Source organism: Cyclopterus lumpus, chromosome 14 (genome assembly GCF_009769545.1).
Source record: "Cyclopterus lumpus isolate fCycLum1 chromosome 14, fCycLum1.pri, whole genome shotgun sequence".
NCBI classification, from domain to species: Eukaryota; Metazoa; Chordata; class Actinopteri; order Perciformes; family Cyclopteridae; genus Cyclopterus; species Cyclopterus lumpus.
In genome coordinates this window covers 10,866,641-10,888,702 of record NC_046979.1, presented here as the reverse complement: position 1 = coordinate 10,888,702, position 22,062 = coordinate 10,866,641, and the positions used below count along the sequence as shown (strand labels likewise).

At 41.2% G+C, this 22,062-nt stretch overlaps 3 protein-coding genes across 3 annotated transcripts; 1 reads left to right on the top strand and 2 right to left on the bottom strand.

Annotated features, from left to right (window-relative positions):
* The first annotated feature begins 1,543 nt into the window (after nt 1-1,543).
* Nucleotides 1,544-7,022, top strand: nle1 (notchless homolog 1 (Drosophila)). The gene is made up of 13 exons (XM_034550766.1): nt 1,544-1,903; nt 2,372-2,523; nt 2,865-3,085; nt 3,256-3,335; nt 3,442-3,518; nt 3,609-3,706; nt 4,530-4,722; nt 4,854-4,989; nt 5,108-5,154; nt 5,241-5,443; nt 5,569-5,728; nt 5,818-5,888; nt 5,989-7,022. The coding sequence occupies exons 2-13, from the start codon at nt 2,386-2,388 to the stop codon at nt 5,999-6,001; spliced, it is 1,437 nt and encodes a 478-aa protein (XP_034406657.1). The 5' UTR covers nt 1,544-1,903; nt 2,372-2,385; the 3' UTR covers nt 6,002-7,022.
* A 388-nt stretch (nt 7,023-7,410) lies between these two features.
* Nucleotides 7,411-12,530, bottom strand: slc25a1a (solute carrier family 25 member 1a). The gene is made up of 9 exons (XM_034550767.1): nt 12,127-12,530; nt 11,511-11,618; nt 11,225-11,324; nt 10,517-10,655; nt 10,348-10,432; nt 10,161-10,265; nt 9,897-10,012; nt 9,751-9,824; nt 7,411-9,667 (listed from the first exon to the last, which is right to left on the bottom strand). Exons 1-9 carry the CDS (start codon nt 12,374-12,376, stop codon nt 9,553-9,555), a joined length of 1,092 nt encoding a protein of 363 aa, XP_034406658.1. The 5' UTR covers nt 12,377-12,530; the 3' UTR covers nt 7,411-9,552.
* A 3,911-nt stretch (nt 12,531-16,441) lies between these two features.
* LOC117743053 lies at nt 16,442-19,477 on the bottom strand. The gene is made up of 5 exons (XM_034550789.1): nt 19,369-19,477; nt 19,073-19,193; nt 18,821-18,983; nt 18,642-18,715; nt 16,442-16,904 (listed from the first exon to the last, which is right to left on the bottom strand). Exons 1-5 carry the CDS (start codon nt 19,407-19,409, stop codon nt 16,608-16,610), a joined length of 696 nt encoding a protein of 231 aa, XP_034406680.1. The 5' UTR covers nt 19,410-19,477; the 3' UTR covers nt 16,442-16,607.
* Between the last annotated feature and the right edge of the window lie 2,585 nt (nt 19,478-22,062).

The window sequence follows — 22,062 nt, the reverse complement described above, 5'->3', positions numbered from 1 at the left end:
AAAGTTTTGTTTGTAATTGTAGTGGATTACACACTGCAGGTCAATAAAGTCTGTGGTCAAATTATATTTCAAAGTCCACTTTTATGTTTTGAGTTGGTATATGTTAGTGTCAGTGCAGAGGGTTGTACAATAAGTTTGTAAGAAAGATCTGCCAATCATAGCAAACTGTATAGAAAATTATATGTTGATGCTGGCTGTTACTTTAATGCAGAAGGATGCATCTGGTATTGAGTTTTTTTTTTATTCTTGCTTATTGAACTACAGTGTCTTTGGGTGAAATGATACAGATGGGAGGAAGATATATAAAATATATTAGACGCATGAAGAACATTTAATACTAGATGTGGATGTTGACACTGAGCTGTTTTGAGTCATATACCACATTATAACAATTATAATTTATGTTTAAAGTGTATTATGTCAAACTCATATGCAGTGAACAGAATCATTACATTATATGTTGAATAAATTATTTATCTATCTTGCTCTAAACCTCTTAACTCTAGTTTCTGAAATTAGTGCAATACAGGAAGCCTTTTGCTATATCGCAATGGAAATATGATGATTGTTGTGTCAAAGAATAACAAAGAGTCCAAATGTATTGTGGTAATGGCATATATAAATTAGTTGGAGAAGTGCCGGGTAAAAAAGCTTTTCAAGTTCATCAGTGACTTCAGTTTTACTTTAGATGCATTAACCCCCGCCCCCCCAAAAAAGACAGCTGAGAGTTCATCGGCATATGAAGGAATTAATTTGGGATTGTAAATCCATTGTTAATGATAGTATTCTATGACATTTCTTACAATCAATCAAACTATTATTTGGGGTGCTTGAATATAGATATACTCAATGTAGAGGTAGATTGTATCAAAAAGTATATAGATACGTGTCATCTGGGTATTTTAATAATTATTATGAAATATTCATTATTACTATCATTATTTTTATCATTGTCATTAGTATTCTATAAATATTAATGTTGTTAACACAACGGTGTCTAGTTGTGTATGGCATCAAATGTGCACATACTGAGCCAAAATTGTACCTTTTTTTTTTTTTAAACCTTTATTTAACCAGGTGAGTCCCATTGAGATTACAAATCTCTTTTTCGAGGGTGACCTGGCCAAGACAGGCAGCAGCATAAGAAACAGATAGTTACAAACAAAAAAACACGACAACAAGACAAGTTAAAAGAAACTAAAAGTTAAGAAATATTGACATAACAGAGTTAATTTAAGAAACATTGACATTTTTGGAACCTGCCTCAATTTTTTTCATTTTATATTTAAAACCAGTAAGCGATATCAGATCTTTGAGTCTTAACTCATTCTGCAACATATTCCATGATGAGGGTGCAGAACTTTTTCCCCCTTTTCTGTTCTGGTTTTTGGGACAGTGAGCATCAGGAAGTCCTGCGAACGCAAGGAGTATTGTCCCACACTTTTCTTCGTACCTTTATGGTGCGTTCACACCAAACGCGCTGCGAATATTCGCAACGCGTTTGGTGTGAACGCACCATTAGGGAGATAGGGACATGTTCAAACTCCCCACGTGTATATCAGCGAAGAGCCTTTACGGGGAAGATACTACAAGAAGACGGAGTTTTCATGTCACTGTTAGAATTAGAATTAAACACTAACTTTTTGAGGTTTCTCTTGATGTACCTGAAAGTTGATATCGAGCACATAACTTACAGAAATATAAAAAAGTGGAAATGAGCTCAGTAGTTCGGCCATAGACCAACAACAACGGCGCTTCCCTTCATCACTCTCTTCCCATGAACCATTGCGCGAGTCCGCTTAGTGACATGAAAACTCCGGCGTCTTCTTGGAGTATCTCTCCCATATAGGCTCTTCGCTGATCTACACGTGGGGAGTTTGAACACGTCGCTATCTCGCTAAAGGTACGATTTTAGCACATGTATGTGCACTTTCGATGCCATACACAACTAGACACAGTTGTGTTAACAAATGGCGGTTATCTTACTGCTCAGCGAATGCTGCTAAAAGGAACGATGTGTCCAAAATGTTAGCTAACAGCAGGCTAGCGGGGTTAGCTTTGGGGTTACTGGTTGACTAGCTAGCTAATAGTTAAGTTCAGGTGGTAAGATTTACTCTAAAACTTTGTAATAACAATGGTAAACATGCCTATACATTGTGTTGCTATGTGACCTGTGTTCTACAGTAACGTTAATGAGTTAACGTAGCTAATGTATATTCCGTCAGCTAACGTTAGTTTACGTTTTCTAGCAGGCTATAAAGGTGTCTTCATGAGACAATTGAGATTTGACAACTCCATGTACTTCAATAAGTAACAGCTATAACATATGTGACCTATACCTAATATGAAAAGGGAATTTAATGGTTTTTAGATCCAAATCTGAGGATGAAGAGCGAGGACGTGGAGCGGCTGTTAATCCAGTTTCAGGATGAAGAAGGGGAGGTCCTGGGCTCACCTTTCGACGTGCCTTTAGACATCACCCCAGACAAACTACAGCTCGTCTGCAATGCACTGCTACAAAAGGTAATCCTTCATAAAATAGATGTAACATTTAACTTGCGCTGTACATATTTGCACATGAAGGCATTTCATTAGTAAGGGGTTTAAGCTAGGCATCTTCAATATTTACTTAAAATGAGTCTCAGCATATCAGAGTGTAACGTGTATCATTCTAAAAGTGGAAAAAGGTATTACTGTGTTTATGCTACAATGACTATATCGCTTGCTGTAGTCTTGAACACATAATTTCTCACTAAATCCTATATTTAAGTAACAGTATTCTGTTTTGACCTCTTTTAGACAAGTCAATTATTAAAGATGCATATTAAAGCTGAAACTTGTTTTTTTGCTCTTATTCACTGTAGGATGAGCCAGTGCCACTGGCATTTTTTGTGCGTGGAGAGGCTGAGGTGGTGTCCAGTCTGGGATTGTGTGTGCAGGCTCTTGGGGTCGAGACAGAGCAAGTTGTGCCGGTGGTTTACCAGCCTCAGGCTGTGTTCAGGGTTAGAGCGGTGGCCCGCTGTACCAGCACACTACAGGGACACACAGAAGCTGTCATCTCAACTGCTTTCAGCCCCACCGGCAAGTAAGTAACTTAACAGCTGCCTGTTTGTCATGCTTCTTGCTACTCTTATTTTTCCTGTGCCCTGGTGATATAACAAAAATTAAAGGGGATAAAATTATAGATTATGTTCTGAACACACCACAGGGAATATTTAGACATGCTGCTAATTCAATTGTCCCCTTTTGTTTCAGATATCTGGCAAGTGGTTCAGGCGATACCACAGTACGTTTTTGGGACTTGACTACTGAGACACCTCACCACACTGCCAGAGGTATCAAAATATCGTCTAAAAGGCAGCGTGAACTGCTATGCTTTTAGATATTAATGATTGATTCATGATTATAGACACAATTAAACTGTAATCTGCTTTATTGAAGGACACACACATTGGGTACTGAGCATCGCCTGGTCACCCGATGGAAAGAAGCTGGCTTCAGGGTGCAAGAACAGTCAGGTGAGCTTCCAAGACACGTGCATCTTAAATATAAAAGCATACTGTATCTCCTGTACACTGTATTTATTTTTTGTGCCACTGTTTCTTTAGATCTGTCTGTGGGATCCAGTGACAGGTACACAGATGGGGAAGACTTTGACCGGACACACCAAGTGGATCACTTGGCTCAGCTGGGAACCCCTCCACCTGTGAGCACTCAATTCATCACTTTCTCTGAATTGGTTCTGTAGATTGTTGCCCATTTTACAGCTGAATCTAGCTGCTTTAAGATTTAGGGTCTATATCTTAACAATGGCTAAGTCCTAGTCAAGTGAGAGTGACAGTGAGCCAGCATGCACAATAGAGGGAAGGTGAAATCAAAGCAGCTCAATGGATTACAACCATCATTCATATAATAATGTACAACTGTACTTTTCCTTCTGTAAAAAGTTAAAAATGCTGTAGTACTACACTCCCAAAACACTAAAACATTGTTAGCTTGGTTCCAGAAAAATTCAAATCCACTCTTGGAACATAATCTTTCACTAAAAAATTATCTAATATGGGCCGGTAGCCGACTGGACTTAATGGTTGAAGCACATACTGTATTAGATTATCTTTAATCTAGGATTATGGATAAAACCAAAAAATGAAGTAACAAAAGAACCTGCGCTGGTAAGTTTTATTTTTTTGTATGCTAATAAAATAATTGTGGTTTAACATTGTTCAAATTGTAAAAATGTCCACATTTGTAATCGCAAATGCTGTAGTGGATGCTGATTTGTCTTAGAATGTGGAAAGGAACAGGAACACGTTTTATTTTTTCTGACCAAAAATCCATGAAAGAAATGGTCAATGAGAGAATACATTGAGTAACAAAAGCAAGTGCAATAGGAGATAATTTTTATACCGTAGAGCTATATATATATATATATTATTATTATTATTTGTTTAAATTATTTATTTGTTTGATTGTTAAGCATTTTGTCCTGATTTACTGCTTCTCTGCTCTTCCTCTTCCTTTCCCTTCAGTAACCCAGAGTGTCGGTACTTAGCCAGCAGCTCTAAGGACGGCTCAATACGAGTCTGGGACACAGTGCTGGGACGCTGTGAGAAGATCCTGACTGGACACACTCAGTCAGTCACCTGTGTGAAGTGGGGAGGAGATGGACTTCTTTACACTTCCTCCCAGGACAGAATGGTGAAAGTCTGGAGAGCCAAAGATGTAAGTGTGTGTGTGTGAGACACTTCTTTAATTGTTGATTGCCACAGACGAAATTATTTGATTGTGATGGAGGAGACAACCATGTATCCAAGCCAGACTTAATGTGTGTTTACTTCTGTTTGTGGGTATAGGGTGTCCAGTGCAGGACTCTGCAGGGTCATGCCCATTGGGTGAACACCTTGGCTCTCAGCACAGACTATGTCCTGCGCACTGGAGCGTTTGAACCTGCAACCGCCACTATCAACCCCCAGGACCTCACTGGATCATGTAAGCATCATGTAACTTTCTTTGAGAAAATGGGGCTAGTTTCATAATTTGATGATCTTCAAAGGAGAGGCTTTCTAACTTGGATGTTTTCATGTAACAAGCATTTTCTTTCCCCCAGTGGAAGAGCTGAAGGACAAAGCTTTGCAGAGATATAATAAAGTTAGGGTAAGTACTGACTATCGTCTGTGCTGATGTGTTCAAGTCTGTGTGTCTCTTGTGTCAGTACCCTGACTCTTGTTGTCGTGCTGCAGGGTTCAGCTCCAGAGCGCTTGGTGTCCGGGTCCGATGATTTCACCTTGTTCATGTGGAACCCTGCCGAAGACAAGAAGCCTCTGGCCAGGATGACTGGACACAGCGCTCTGGTCAACCAAGTGCTCTTCTCCCCAGACACCAGGCTCCTCGCCTCTGCCTCATTCGACAAGTCCATTAAAATCTGGGACGGACGCACTGGGAAGTAAGAAAATCTCTTATCCTGAATGAATTTGTGTAATACTGCTGTTGTCCAGGTGATGGTGCTGTGTGTGTGTGTGTGTGTGTCAGAGTATTTATGTATCTGCCTGCTTGTCCACTTTCCCAAAGGTACCTAACTTCCCTGCGGGGCCACGTGGCATCTGTGTATCAAGTGGCGTGGTCGTCAGACAGCAGGCTGCTGGTCAGTGGCAGCAGCGACAGCACACTTAAAGTTTGGGACATCAAGACAGGGAAGCTGAACATGGACCTGCCCGGCCACGCTGATGAGGTGAGGGAGGGGAGGTGCTACTCCCTGATAGTTTTGTATTATTGCAATTCTATTTTTTTGTCTAATTGCCTTGTTTCTTGGGTGTGTAGGTTTATGCAGTGGACTGGAGTCCTGATGGACAAAGAGTGGCCAGTGGTGGGAAAGACAAATGTCTCAGAATGTGAGTGAGATTCTGAGAAACCATCTTTGTCTTTTGGTCATTTTGGTAAATACCAATGTTTCCTCACACGTAAACCTTTGGCCTTGTGTTATAATTCCAGATGGAGAAGATAGCCACACCTCCGTTCCCTTTCCCAACTTTGGCAGATGATTTCACATCTTCTACGATCAAGAAGCTTGACAGCTGGAGCAAAGGCGGCTTGGCTGTACCTAATCCCCCATTTGGCTTTATTACACTGTCATTGTGTCAAGGAGCTCTAACTGAGTCATGATGCAAAACCCCTTCCCCAGGTTTGAAACGCATGTGGGAATATTAATAACACTTTCAAGGTGTTTAGCGGAATGGGAGTTTAAAACAGGAGAGTTCGTAATCATCAGAACTTCCATCCATTGAGCTACATTGTAAAAATGTATGTCAGTGTTAGCATCTCACATTGAAAGGGTTTCCATTCATGTACATATTGTTTTGTGCATATCAGGGGCCCTGACATGTAAAGATCTTAAAATGTAAAGCCTTGTCATAGTGCCACGTCCACATGCAGAAACTACAGACAACACATTTATTTCTGAACACAGAATATAATGCATACATTGAGAGATTAGTAAAAGACGTAAACTTACTAGATGAACTATATACTGCAGGGGACAGGTGGACCAGTGCGGCAAAAGGTGGGAGCGTTTAATACCTTCCTCTGATTTTAATGCCGACCACACTCGCCCTGCACCTTCAGCTTTTAATCTCCTGTCCCGGTCAGCAAAGCCTCAGCCTGCTGCGGTGAAGCCAAGTGTCACCAGTTCTGAACTTCCTGGTCCTCCATCCCACCGAGGAAAGAACAAGGACATTTTCATTCATTTATTCATTGATACAAATAAATATTAACATACAAAAAACAGGGAAATCGTTTTTATATAATCTTACATGACCTGCTTGACCTTACAGGCCCCCGCTGTCGGAAGAAGCTGCTTTAAATTAAGAGTTTGTAAATGCTTGAGGTGGTCGGGGAAACCAACAAGTGAAAACATTGTTTATGTTAGCCATATAGTGTGGCTGTATTGTATTTAGTCCATTTCATAACACATTTCTATTTATAAAATCAAAACTCATAAGAAAATAAACAAGACTTGATGTTGGTCAGCTTTTTGTATTTTGTCACAACATTGAACTATTACTTTATTTCCATTGTCCACAGTAAAGGCTTCATCTCTATTTACATACAGTACAGATACATAAAGGTATCGTAAGTCATACATTTTAGATTTCTCCGGCCACTAAACTGTCTACTGACGGTTCTTTTATCTTACTGCACATTTGGTGGAGCCTACATTTACGGAAATGTAACTTCAGTCAGTGTGAAGGAGATCAAACTATTTTCCCCCAGTCCAGGTGCCACTTCAGTGATGCATTACAATAAAAAACAGACATAAAAGTAGCCCTGTATCGTGAAGCAGTTTGCTCTATATTTACTATAGTCTCGACATTACAGTGTCTTTATTCATATGCAGTCACATACGAGTCACACAAATTGGGTTTATCAATCAATTTATTGAAACCAGTGAATCATCCATCCATCCATCCATTTTCAATACCGCTTATCCTCATTAGGGTCGCGGGGGCGCTGGAGCCTATCCCAGCTGACATGGGGCGAAGGCAGGGGACACCCTGGACAGGCCGCCAGTCCATCGAGGGCACCAGTGAATCATGTTACTTCTAAATCTTTATTTTTTATTTTTAGAGGTTTACACAACATCTGATCTTGTAAATCAAAGTTTATGTTTTTAACACGTTTTATTTTCTGATGTCAGACCAGGTTATTTCACACAAATCCTTCTCTGCACAACGGCATCTTCTGAAACGTGAACGATCAAATCTGATATGCTGTACAATGACGTCCACACACTTTTGGCCTGTTTGTGAAAAGCAGCAAGGCAGAAACAAAGATTCTACACAATAAAAAATGTACTTTAGCGAATGAACAATATTCTGTTGCCCTTGGTTTTTAATGTAATAAACATTTGCTCCTACCAGGGATATTACATCAGAGATTCTAAGCAAGTAGTTTGGCAAAGATAAGTAAAAGGCTTGTGTATCAAAACCAAACCGTGGTTCAGTACGAGTCACTTATGTCATCGAGCCTCTGACATCTCCGGTCCCTTTGTTGTCGTTCAACAAATGTAAACACCAAGACCAGAATGAGTGCATTCAAAGAGGGCAAATGAACTATTTTATCAGTTAGAGCACAAAAGGCTTGTGAAGCAGGTTAGCTTGAGGTAAACAAAATATGTTAAAGTGACATATCTGACGTGAGGACAGTCTTTTGGTTGAGTGAATCAATAAGCACAAGAAAAGTGCCCTGAAGTCATGGCTTACAGAGGCAGACGTGTTGTCATCTTGAGTAACAAGTGAATTCAGGGTTATATTTCCGGATGCACACCAGCTCCTGCTTGGAAACAGCAACCTGACTGAGGGTCTGAATAAAAGCCAAATATTCCCAAACAAAGCTTCCACATTCAACTAGAGAACTCAGCCACCTACTTATGTTAGAAATGCAACCATGAGCTCATTAACTTCCATCATTGACTCATCTCCTCCCAGTAAGACTGCATGTGAAGATTGTGCCACATATGGATTTGTTTCTCACAACGTGTGCTTGAATCAGGTTAAAACACTGAAACAAGAGAGAGGTTCTGACTCCAGGATCAGTTTGTGTCACCTCGACAAGTCGGCGTGCAACGCTAACAGATGTCACATAACGATCCATGCAGCCGTACACAGCAGGTGTCTGTGGCGAGCCATGAAATGCACAATGAACAGTATCTAAAGTTCATCACCAAGACATGTTTCAGTGTGACGCCTCCACAAGCAGTCGGGGAAGCAGTTACCACACAGCGATGTGTCGAAGTCCTGCACAGACATCTGTGCCCAGTAGGGTGGCCCCCTCTTAGTCGATTAGTAGACAAACTGGTTGTTTTGGCCCTCGTGGACTGAGATTTATTTCGTCAATTCATCATTTTTGAAATACGTATTTCCCCAAAGTGAGCACATCTCGGTTAAACACAAGATTAGCAGAAGTGCTTTTGCATTCTTTGTGGAGGCTCTCAGTTTTACAAATAAGTCAATTAAATCCACTAATCAATAAGGGGGGAGAAGGGGGCAGCTCTAGAGTCCAGTATTGTAAGTACTCAGTGAATCAAAAGACACGTTTATGGTTTCAGTACAAAGTGTTCACTCTACTATCTACCATAACAGTCATAGAAAGCTAAAACATTAGACATCCATTAATATCTCTTTTTACCCTTGTAAAGTCATCCTCTAATGTCAACCTTTGATTAATAATCTGTGTGTTTCTTCTCTACATACACTGATGTTTCTGGTAATAAGACTAAAAGAAACTATCTACGCGTTTGATCGTTTCAGTACTTCATTTGTCTTTGCCGTAACCTGCTCTTCAAAAAACAAGGTTCTCTCTTGATTTCTGAGTCTGACCCCGGAAGAGAGCAGAGAAATGCAAAAGGGCAAGCAGCTGCTCTCTTTTTCGTGATGAAGGGTCATCTACTCAGGGCGTTGCAGAGAGTGAGTAAGAACTATACTAGAGGAGTTCACTTGTGCGTAAGCATGAGGCACTGGTCTGCGCTTCCCTCTGGACCTCCGCCGCCGTCCGGCCGCTCTACTGGGTCTTCCACACGTTGTTGAGTAGTTTGACGACCTCCTCATAGATGACGAAGACGATGGCCACGTCCAAGCACACGCGGCCCAGCCTGGGAACTGTTCCTTTGTAGAACCTGGGGACGAGAGAGGTGAGACGGTTTCTCAACAGTAGTGATAACTGTCACACCGCGTGCCTCCAGGGACAACGGCTACTCACGCCTGTGGCCCTTCATGCTTCAAGATCTGAAAGGCACAATCCACTGTGTTTTTGTAGCGGTGGGCCTCCAAACCCTGCAGAACACAGAGCGAGTTAGAAATGGCACTAATAAAATTAAAAAAAACCACAGGGTGTGTGTTCCCTACCTGCATCCTGGTCTTCACCACATCCAGGGGTGTATTTCCAAAAACACTGGCAGCTCCCGCCGTGGCTCCAAACGTCGCTGTGACAACCGGGTGCATGTCTCGTCTGGGGTCATCGCCTGAAGAGGCCAAATACAAAAGTTAGATTCATGGAGAATAGAAGAAAATAGGAAGAGAATGCATCATTCCATTGGACAGAAAAAATGACAATGTGTGGTCATAAACAGGGTAATCAGATTGAGCTTTGCTGACAGTTGGCTTTCTCACCTTTATACCAATTGCGCAGCGCGTTCATCACGTAGAATCGGATCGCCTGATTGGTTCCTTGTTTGAGCACGGTCGCTGTCAGACCTTGGTACGTCCCTCTCACACCTAAACAGATTGTGTTTCTTTATGGAGCACAAACCACTCATATGTATACTGGTTACAGTCCTTACCCCCCCCGCTCTCTTACCCTGTTCTCTGATAATCTCACTGACTCCGTGAAAGAAGCCTCTGTATCGAGGTCTGAGGGAACACTGGTCATGGATCATCTTCACCTGCAGGACGGGGAGGGGGGGGGGGTTCAATGTTTATTCAAATCCATGTCAAACAAATGTGTGACGGCATCCAGCTCCACCAACCTTAAGCGTCTCCATGGGGCAGACGACCACGATGGCCTCCGCTATACCTGCTCCTAAACCACACACGAGGCTGCGTGTGTTGTCCAGCCGGCCTGTGGCGTCTCGCATCGGGTTGCTGAGCATCTCAAACGTGCCGAACCTGTGAAAGGTGGGAAGGTGATACATTCAAGAACAACAAGGGACCACATAGACCGAGAGGAACATTTGTGTGATGCGTCCAAACAACTAACTCAAGGGTAGTATCAGTAAACCACTCCAGTACATTTGTGCGAAGCAGTGATATATTTGATTAATTGGTTCGTTGATCACATTTTTGAAGCACAAATAACAAACAATTGATGGCTCCTGTTTTGCACAGTTGGTTGGTCAAAACAAGACATTTGATGAGATCACTCTGAGCTCTTGGAAATTGTGATGGCAATTAGACAATTTGAGATCATTTCAGAAAATTATGAGCAGATTAATCAATAATGAAAATAATCATTAGTTGCGGCCCGAAAAAAATGATTTAAGAAGCGACAAATGCTGCGTCACCGCTTTGACATCCGTCAACTGTTAAAAGTAATGTCAAGTGTTCAACCCTGCAAATCTGTGATGCCATGAACCAAAAGGATGCGCACAAGCATTTACAGCACCATTTGGTTTATTTTGCAAAGAAGTGCATTTTTTAAAACATAAAATCTATATATATCATCTGTGCAACTTCACCTCACTGCAGACTTGGGTATCGATCCATAGAGCAAGGAGCTGAGACCTCGATACAACCCTCTCAGTCCGTGATCTTGCACAGTCAACTTCACACAGTCACCTGCACACACACGCACACACACACGCACACACACACACACACACACACACACACACACACACACACACACACACACACACACACACACACACAGAGCATCCATGAGTGAGTAATCCAGCAGAAGATAAGCGTGTGCACACACACATACACATGAAGTCAGCAGTCATACGTGTCCCAGTGGCCTACCGATTCCTCTGTATCTCGGGGGGTTGGCTCTCCCATCGAGCTGCAGCTGGGTCTTGACATACTCGGTGGGGAAGGTGATACAGATTTCTATGCCTCCTGCAATCCCACCTGAGTGAGAAAAGGAGACAAACACTGCTGTGAGGATTTGTTGACTCACTGGGCAGAATTGTTCTTGAATGTCGCCGACCTCACAAGCGTTTGTATCAGTTTAAAACAAATAATGAGATGGCTTAATGGCAGAGTGGTGCTGATGCTATATCATTCCTGACTTAGTGTTTGCATAAAATGCTAATGTCGTGTAATTACACAGCAGTGCCTGCACTGAGTTGGAAATAATAGCTGAGGGCTGCTGAATGTGTATCTGCTTCTATTCAACACACAGCATACACCTTGTAAGCATATTTATAGACGCTTTTAGAATTTAGATCAATGCAAAAGACTTAATTGTGAGTTAAATACAACTACATCATGCAACTGCATCACTGCTGGCTTTTGACCCAGTTCTGAAAGGAAAGCTTTTATGGGCGACAGACAGATTGAGATTAGGCTGTGCAGAAAGCAATAGTCGAATATGAGGGGGGGGGGGCTGAACAAATATTTGATCTGCGAAATCAACCTGCAAGGATGGCCTTTCCGGGATGCGTGATTTTCCTCCCACCGACTGCAGCGGCCGCGAGGTGTCTCCTCGCCGCGTGAGACTGCTGGTGGGCCGGCAGACAGCCCAGCCCCGTCGCGGCCGCAGAGGCGGCGGACAGACGCTGCGATGGAGGCTGCTGATGGAGAGCTGAGCGCAGGCGTCCTCTCCTGACGCCGCAGCTCCCGCACGGCCCTTCGTGCACCGAGAACGGCTTCAGCAACGGGGACATGTCGGTCGTCTCGGGTTGGTTATAGAAATCCCCCACTGGAGCGACGGTCTGGCTTGGACAATATCAGACAATAACAACACGGGAAGGTGGAGGAGCATCAATATTCAAATAGACATCAGGTGATGGGGCAGGCCATTGGCTCGCCATGCTGCCTAATGTCATTACTCAGTCACGTGACTGTGGGTGGCTTTTGGCGACCAATAACATGGAGGATGCTGTTTTACTGACCTGCCCAGGCTAATTTTCTAGTCTGACCCTCGCCGTCAAATAATATGATAAAACACAACAGTAAACACCCATCCACCAGTATTATATTATTTTTTATAGTAATTTTAATTTTTAAGAGTAACTGCCCATTTAAACGTAATTTTAGGCTGGAAACTAAATTGTATAAAGACGACACACAATGTTAATATTGGCATTTCTTACCAAACTTACATTTTCATTTCATGGTTGAAAATGGCTCAAAACACTATCTACTATTTTTAATCAGCCAGGACTAATCTACGTCAAGAAATAGAAGAATGCTATTTCTTTTCTTTTTTATTGTGTAGACAAGTGAGTACAAAAAAGTACATGAACGACCCAATATATTATACAGAGGTCCAGAACAATATGCATCGATGGATGTGTGTGCGTGTGTATGTGTGTGTGCGTGTGTGTGTGTGTGTGTGTGTGTGTGTGTGTGTGTGTGTGTGTGTGTGTGTGTGTGTGTGTGTGTGTGTGTGTGTGTGTGTGTGTGTGTGTGTGTGTGTGTGCCCATCTTATGTGTGATCCGGAGAACTGATGAGTGAGGGGTTAGGTAGTAATATGGGATATATTTCATTATACACAGAAATACAAAAATATACAAAAAATTGAAATGAATCAAATAAATGTTAACGTCCTCTGATCAAACCTCCCTCCTCAGTTACCCACAGCGTTTATCGGTTTGACTTTTTCCATAACCGCTTGCAGAACAATCACAATTAAAAGATCTGGTGAAACATGTGCTTATCTAACGAAAACAATGTGCTCGGATCTCTCCCTCCTACCCCCTTTTCTTCTTCTTTTGTTCATATGCAGAGGATGGTTCGACCTGGGGCTGAAGTTGAACTTTAAATTATTAAATAACATTGTGTCTCATTAGATACTTTTATGATGTGTACTGTGCAATACAAGTTTATCTAAATCTATAAAGGGTGAATCAACATTTTTACACACAGGTATCATGAAAGAGATTTAGATTATTAATTATACTCTAAGAAGCATAACATATTGTAGTAATTATAATTGGAAGAATCCAATGAATGAGATTAAAACCATACAATAGTATTGTATTGTGTCCCACGCAATCAAGAGTTTGGTATATTGCTGCTGCCTCTTAATCCTTGTTCCCTGAAATAGTGTTCTCGCCATGCCGCCACCACACACACACACACACACACACACACACACACACACACACACACACACACACACACACAAACACACAAACACACGCACACACACAGACACCCTGTCTCCCCCTATCACCCTTTACAGAGAAACTAGGTCAGGGTTTCCATCCACAACCCCCAACCCTCTGAGAAAAATATACAGACAGAGAGAGAGCCAGTCAGTGTAAAGAGTCCACATTTTGTCAATTTATTTGAAAAACAGATACATTCCATGCTACCTTCATTTTATTTTCTTGGTGACTACTTGTCTCCTGACTTTTGTGCATGTTTGATCATACAAAGGGAAAGACTATAGCGAAAATATTGAATTCAGATGGGAAATGTAGGTAGGAAGATGATATTTCCTCCAGCTGGTCTTTCTGATCTTGTTGATTAAGCTCCTTTGTGTCAGTCACAAATCTATAGATTACAATTCTACAATTCTGTGTATTTAAATAAAGTTTATGATCAATAGTCACAAAATAAATAATATAATATAAATAGTACTGTGTACATTCACACAAATTGAACTTAGTAACTTAGTAACAAATAGTTAGGCCGGCCAGGTGAGGAAATGGATGGGTCACACAACATAGGACTATTAACCAGACACCAGTGTTGTTGTGAGGAGAGGGGTTAGTGACATTTCTAAACCTAAGTTTACGTACTTATTTTAAGCCCAATCATGACGTTTGGCCCAAACCTAACTCGGCAGTTTTGTTTCCTAGACCTCAAGTTTATTTTGTTCCATAATGTCGTCCAGACTGGTGGTGTAAGCACGAAAGGCACCTCCGCTTGAAATACATACGTTTGAAAGTTGTGCGTATTCAAACAACAGACAGACAAGATAAAGCTTACCTAGTTACCTACAACACATTTAGGTCACACTTGTCCAAACCCCTTCATTGCCTTTCTCTACCTGTCCACCAGATGCCCAGAGACTTTTCCACCAGTCTCAGTCACCTGACATTCCCTGCACATCTGTTTCAAATTTCCCGTATCAGCCCTGTATATATATATATATATATATATATATATATATATATATATATATATATAGAGAGAGAGAGAGAGAGAGAGAGAGAGAGAGAGAGAGAGAGATATTGATATATATATATATATATATATATATATATTGATTTACTTTTCATTTTCAAAAGTCAGCAAATCCCACTAAAATGGACTGAACTGATATACATCACATCATGTATTTCTGGTTGAACTTTCAATTGGACAGCATCTCTTTAGACATTGCACCCTGTACTGCTGCCTGCTCAGCACCCTGACCGGCAGACTGAGGCGGCATGAGACGAGGCTTAGCACTAGAGATTTCATTGGGGGAGTAGAAAGCTGTCATGGTGTATTCTGTCAGGGGGATCTCAGGCTGCAGCTTCCTTGCTAGCCGGTCAGTGTTGATGATATTGTACAATGTAAGCTGGAATTTCAGGCTGGGGCAGCTCGATGCCAAAGTTGCCCATGAGTCACCACAAACCACCTTGACGGAGAAGATGAAGCAGACACAGAAATCAACAAAGGAAACCTGAGGGGGTTTCATTTTCACCAATGGTATTTTATTTATTTATTCACTTTCTGCTGTTTCAGCATGTGCTCACACCTATAGGACTTAAATACTAATCGCACAGCACCTACACTAAGAGGAACATTTCACTTGTGTCATCTATGTTTTTTCAATCACAGCCTTCAGTGCCAACTAAGTAGTTAAGCTGTTGTCATTGGGGACCAATGGCTGCTGTATCCAACTTGACAATTCAGCAAGTAATGTTAATCTATTTATTTATTGCTTACCTGTTCATGGGGCTCATTCAACGTATAGTGCAGTGAAAATGTTTTAAAGGGGTGGACATTTCTCCATCCTTGCCTGTCTGTGATGGAGTGACGTAGGCAGCTCATCTGACAGAAAGATCATTTAACTAAGGCTGAGGTTGGTGAGGCCTAGCTGGTAGCGCAGGATGCGGGGCTCTTTGGAGTTGCGATGGATTTGCACATCACCAGAAAACAATGTCTTCAAGTCCAAACAGGAGATGTTTGTTGACTTTCTTTTTTTCTGGTACAAAAGAACTTTAATAAGAAGTGAAAGCTAATTGGTCGTAACATTGCAATATCAGTGCACAGCAGCAGAGCTACCATGGAGCTACGCTTCCGCCATTGTGGACTGACCATGGCTGTAAAGGATGCCAGTAAAATGTTTGCATATATATATATATATATATATATATATATATATATATATATATATATATATATATATATATATATATATATACGGGATGCACCGTCATTATGCTGAGAAAAATAACTCTGGATTCAGCTATTAGTAGATATTACAACTTGGAGGACATAATGATTTACATGCTTAGTTGTAAGTCTTAGAAGATATGTGTGGAATCATTGATAACTATATGGTAAGTATCTGTCCAAAGATAGGCCATCCTTCACTTGCAATAGAAAGAGTATTTAATTTAACATTTGTTAACATGCCTTTATTTTTAATAACATATCATTGAAAATATCACAGAAATTAAACATGAACTCGAAATGAAATAAGATAAACTTAGGTCTAAACAGAGTTGTTTAAGAGCAGAAATGACTATTGTACATAACTTGTAGGTGAGAAGTATCTTCTGAGGTCATTAATAGTAGACAGTATCATTTTTAAAGTAACAACATTTTTGATGTTGACTCCATTTATGTCTTTGGGTTCCTCACCCCTTCAAACAGTAGACACTTTGCCTGCGCAGAGAGAAAGAAAACAGTCAGAGGCTCTCTGTAGGGTGACATAAGCTGTGGTATGTTTAGTGGAAACTGAGCTTGTGTGTCTCCATTAATGCCTTTGTGTGTTTACAAGTTTCTGTGCCAACCTCATGCCAACGTAGTGTGTCAGGGGGCAGCCCCAGATGACAGTGAGGGCAGGTGTGTGTCTGATCAGGCATGTCCTGATTCCTTTGCCCCCAGCAGGGCCCCTCACTTCCCCACAGGGGGTGACATGTGGAGTGGGAGGACCAAGCTACGCCAAAGTGAGGTCGAGGGTCTGTCTGGTAGCTTACTTTCTGGCCACTAGAGGGCGTCGGTGACAAAGGACTCGAGTCTTCCTGCAACACAGCATAAACAGGATTCCACACATATTTGTCAGCTCAGTTTTAAGATGTGAATTTGAGTCTTAAACAGCAATGAGGCTGCTCCACAGACATGGCATGAATGAGCAATGCTGATTTTACTGGGATTCATACTCCTAACAGCATGAGGAAAATACATTGGATATATTAGGCAGTTCTACCAACCCACAGAGATTCATTACTATGACTCAGTCTCAATGGACCAACTTCAGAAAGTGTTACTCCACGTCATCATTAATTTTAATCATGACTCTACTTCATAATTTAAAAAGTTCCCTTCTTTGGAGTTATTGAATTCTTTAAATGATCAAACAGCTGAATGAATAGTTGGACTTTATTATTGCAAGCAATAACGTCATGTATCCTACTAATGTAAAAAAAAAAAAAACATTGATGGATACATGCATGTACTTATGCATAACAGTTCAGCCACATATAGTATAGCATGTCTAAGTTATTAATAATTAAATCCATATACACTTACAATAGTATGTACTAAACTATAGTGGTAATCATATTTCTTTTATCCTTGTGAATAAATATAAATGGATGTTTTAGTTTTGTTACCACACAAACAATATTTCCTCTGATCTCTACAGGGCACTGAAAAAAGAAACATGTATTTCCTTAAAGAAGGTATAGCTTCCTTGTAAGATCAGGCCACTTTATTATCTTTGCCAAGAGAATCATGCGATCTGTCAGGCTGTGAGTGCATGAGTGTGCACCTCTGTCTTACACAGCTAATTTCTCATTCTGCTGCAGCAAACTGCTTTTTGAGTGGCTATGGCTGCATGCTCAAGGACCTGTCATGTTTGCGGTGACTCGTACTTTCTCAAATCACCTTATATTGCTTGTTTTATACTGCTATTGACTGTCTACTGACTCCTCACTCACTACTCTTAAGGGTCCACTAGTAATAACACAGCTGCATCTCCGACCCCCCATGTGCTACTCTGTGCCCACAGTGGGTGGATAACAGTTTGCAGTGTAGCCAACAGAACTACCAGTACACTCATCTCCCAGCTGCTGCTCTGCGGTTCACTTTTACTGTTTTGGATGGTGTGTTTGGCTCACGGAAGAAAATCAGTACACACATTTGGACTATACTATACTGTATATGGTGACTTCGAGCTGATTGCTTGCATGCGTCGCTGATTGTTTTTTTAACTTTGAATTAAATGTTTTTTCACGACACTTTGTTTTGCCCATTGGTTGTGTACAACACCGGTTGTGAGTTTGCTCACTTTTCGCTGCCAAGCAGACAGACAGTTTAATTAGTTTTTTGATAAGATTGTATGACATGTCTTGTATGATCACTTTGAGCCAATTGCCTGCATACATAGCCACTTGTTCTTGCGTGTGAATAAAGTGTGTTTTACCGTGCCTTGCACACCATTGGGGTTAGACAGTTTTTGGTTGCATTCATTTAACCACACAATACAGCAGGGATTGTTGCAGACACAGCTGGTGGAGATTGGCACTCTACTGAGTACACCCCTCTAGTTGCTTTCATATCCTTAAAATGGTTGCACTTCTTGTGTGAAAATGTTATTTTGCACATAGTTGTTACTGCTTGTGTTAGTGAAATGAAGTAAATTACACAGCTATTCGAAGAAACAGCCTTTCCACTCCTCAATGTATCTGGACAGCACTGCAGCGAGGAGAACGACGAATATAATATGAAATAATGTGTGTAGTCAGAAATGTTGAAACCTGTTCAGGAGATTCAGGACGATACTCTGAGTCAAGAGACCTCAGGCAATACCAGCAGGGTTCAGACGGGGGATCTGTGAGAACACAAAGACAAAAGTATGACACCACTGTTTTCTTTTTAATAACCACACATGAGCTAGTTACAGACACAATATATCAGTTGTCTGTGTGAGACTTACTTTGTGTGTTGGAGGGATGAGATGACACTGAAGGGGGGGTCCACTCTACCTCTGTTGGCATGGGGCACAATGGGAGGTAGTCAGCAACATCCTGTGTGCTTGTGGCTATCCGTGTCTCCTGTGGTAAGGTCTCTGCATCAATGATACATAGATCCTCCCAAACCTTCATCAATCACACCAACCATATGGATACAAATCTTTTATTTATATTTTCTTTGAGTTCCTGTTAAATCTGACCCGACTTGGCCCTACCTCTCCATAACAGGCTCCAATCTCGGCCTGGTTGTCCTCTGGTTCCTGGAGGTTTTGGTGCTCGTCACTTTCCTCAACGCAGCTCTGAGTCAGTATGCAAGCCTGGGAAGAAGTCATCCCACTGAGGTTTGAGAGAGAAGCAGCAGAATTTTAAAAAAAAACGTGTCTTCCTAACCGCCTGACCAAAAGGTTATCAGCCAATCAATCTGCAGCCGATTACACTGGTGCAGCTTCTACTGTTACACTCAAGACAAGCACCTGATTAGGCCTAAACATTCACACTCTCCTTCTCTTACCTCTGAGTACTCTCTCCCTGTTCCTCCCTCTCTCCCTCCATCCCTGCTCATGTGTCTCCCTCCCAGGGTGCCTGATGTGTTATTTCCTTTTAACCCCACCAGTCTTTCACTTTTCTTTCGCTCTTCCTCTGCATCTGTTTGTCCTCCTGTCTGTCTGCCTCTGCCGTCTCCCCTCCTTGTCTGTGTGTGAAACGGAAACTCCAGGCTTTCAATATTTGATGTGTCTGAATAGCTCACAAGCAGGTTTCTGTCAAGAGTGACCCTCTGAGGACCCGGATATTTCTGCAGTGGAGTCTGTTTTGACATAAACAAGCCTGTTAAGACCAACACTAAATACAAATTCAACAGCTAGAAAGTTAATAAATTAACATCTGCTCTTTGTCTTTCCATGCATTCTCTTTGTTTGTTGTATATATTATAATCATTAAATGTTTCACAGCTGAAACAATTAGGCTATATTGTTTAGTCAACCAAACTGTTTTAATAATTGATTTGTTTATGTCATTCCTTAAGCTAAATCTCCCAAATTTCCACAGTTGTAGGCTACATTGTGTTCATCCAGGACTGCCATCTTATGCACATAGTAGCAACATGACCGAATTGTAAATGACACATACGTCCAGCAGATGGAGGAAGAGCCTTTGCTTTGTGGCTCATAAACCACAGGTGGACAAAGGAGACCAAAAACCACAACAATACCCCAGAGAATGTCTTTCTTTCCATCTTTCCCTCATTTTGTCCACCAGTTATTTCATTTTTGTCTCCCCTATAGTCCAGGAGTGTCTCTTGCATGAACAGCTCTTTACTTCACTCTCCATTGACATGAGTTACCACTATACAAACTCCACATAATCCTGTAAGATATGATAGGCAGCACACATGAATGAATGCCATTTTCAACCACAATTATCAACAAAATTATGTGACTTGGTTTTTAATTTCAGGGTCGCTTTAAAGAGCTGTGGAATGTGTGTGTGTGTGTGTGTGTGTGTGTGTGTGTGTGTGTGTGTGTGTGTGTTTGTCTGTGTCTGTGTCTGTGTGTGTGTGTGTGTGTGTGTGTGTGTGTGTGTGTGTGTGTGTGTGTGTGTGTGTGTGTGTGTGTTTGTCTGTGTCTGTGTCTGTGTGTGTGTGTGTGTGTGTGTGTGTGTGTGTGTGTCATGTCTTCCTGTAAATGCACGGCAGGTAAGGAGTAATTTGAGTGTTTTTCCTGTATGTCTGTTTTTTTTGTGGGAGGAGGGAGACAGGAACATAAGTGGCGATGACTCACCAGTCCTTTGTGACAGTGGTGCAGAGAGAGTGCTTTTCACCCATTTCTCTCCCTTGGGGCTTGCATACAGAACAAGAAATTGAGAAAGGATACAGAAGAAAAAGAGAGGATGATTGGGTGTTAGGGAGCATTAAGGAGGAGTGGGGGGCATGGATAATTGAAGAAAAAAGGGAGATGATGGGAATGAGGGTAGAGAGCGACATAAAGGATGGGGAAGACGAGATGAAAGGAGAAAGCAAAAAGACAAGGGTTGCAGAGATCATAAACAAAGGATGCGTATTCAGGGGAGAGGCCTTTTTGCAGCTCTGCCTCTGTTGTCCTAATGGCTGGTGAAAGCGTGGTTGATGGAGCATATTATGTGGCAAAGATTATGTCCAACAATGGTAGTTTAACAATGAACAACAACTAATTTAGGAAACATGGAGAGGAGAGTGACGCAGTGACAAGATTCAGATTTCATTTTAAAAACAGTTTGAGGTTTAGGAGCAACATTGAATGGGAACGTTCTTAACTGTCTGATCAGCTTTCATATCACATAAGACATTTTATAATAATATATTCATGTTTCAGCAACGTACATGTGCAACCACTCAGTACAATAGGCACGCAAAGCATTACATGTGTGACATTATCTGAGGTGTTTCTTGTTTTATGGCATTTCAATTCATTTTGTGCGACTTAACAGAACTAAACCTTTTGGCCCAGAGATTCATTTCAAAATGTTTGGTGGATACTTTCAAATGTCATGTTGAAAGTATTGACTTTCAAATTCTCAGATCCTGCAAAACTGACCTACACATCAAGAAAAATATATTTCTCTTTATTCTCAGTATTGTACAGTACACAATAAGAAATTAAATCAAACTGTAAACTGGGAATTAACCTGAATTTAGAGCGAAATAATCAAATTGGACTAAATTAACGGCTTCTTGGCATGCCTTGATGGTCTTAAAAACAATCGCACAGAGCTGGGTAAAGTTCCAAGTTAGATAACAATTAGCAGCATTTCTCAGTTACAAAGGAAGGCTGGAAATCAGTGAGGTGAGACAACAGGGCTCAAACAGGTGCTTCAGTCCAAAACGTTGCACAATCAAGTCAAATCACATCAACATAATGGCAAATGCAGGCATATTGATGGGAAAAAAAGAGGAACAGTGACGTTAAAACCAACCAAGAAAGGTATGATGGCATGTACAGAGTTAGTTTTAATTTAATTTCAGTTTCAACTGAATCATCTCAAAATCTCTCTGTTGAGATGGCCAAATAGCCCAAATAGCTTAAATATGCCACACAACTCAATAGAGTCGATAACATGTGCAGAGAGAATGAGGAAAGATGAAGGAGGGAGTTTTAAGCTATGTCCTACTTTCAGTGTGTAAACGTTCTGTATAACTGTGTAAACTAGTGTAACTATACTTTAAATGCAT

Bases quoted from the DNA above. Each gene is read 5' to 3' on its own strand.
- nle1 (XM_034550766.1), top strand. From the start codon at position 2,386: ATGAAGAGCGAGGACGTGGAGCGGCTGTTAATCCAGTTTCAGGATGAA. The intron at 4,723-4,853 runs GTAAGTGTGTGT...TTGTGGGTATAG, and splicing joins AAGTCTGGAGAGCCAAAGAT to GGTGTCCAGTGCAGGACTCT. The intron at 5,729-5,817 runs GTGAGGGAGGGG...TTGGGTGTGTAG, and splicing joins TGCCCGGCCACGCTGATGAG to GTTTATGCAGTGGACTGGAG.
- slc25a1a (XM_034550767.1), bottom strand. From the start codon at position 12,376: ATGTCCCCGTTGCTGAAGCCGTTCTCGGTGCACGAAGGGCCGTGCGGG. The intron at 10,266-10,347 runs GTAAGAGAGCGG...CAATCTGTTTAG, and splicing joins TGAGATTATCAGAGAACAGG to GTGTGAGAGGGACGTACCAA. The intron at 10,013-10,160 runs GTGAGAAAGCCA...TGGCCTCTTCAG, and splicing joins GCTGCGCAATTGGTATAAAG to GCGATGACCCCAGACGAGAC.
- LOC117743053 (XM_034550789.1), bottom strand. From the start codon at position 19,409: ATGGAGGGAGAGAGGGAGGAACAGGGAGAGAGTACTCAGAG. The intron at 19,194-19,368 runs GTAAGAGAAGGA...CTCAAACCTCAG, and splicing joins CAGGGAGAGAGTACTCAGAG to TGGGATGACTTCTTCCCAGG. The intron at 18,984-19,072 runs GTAGGGCCAAGT...TGATTGATGAAG, and splicing joins TTGGAGCCTGTTATGGAGAG to GTTTGGGAGGATCTATGTAT.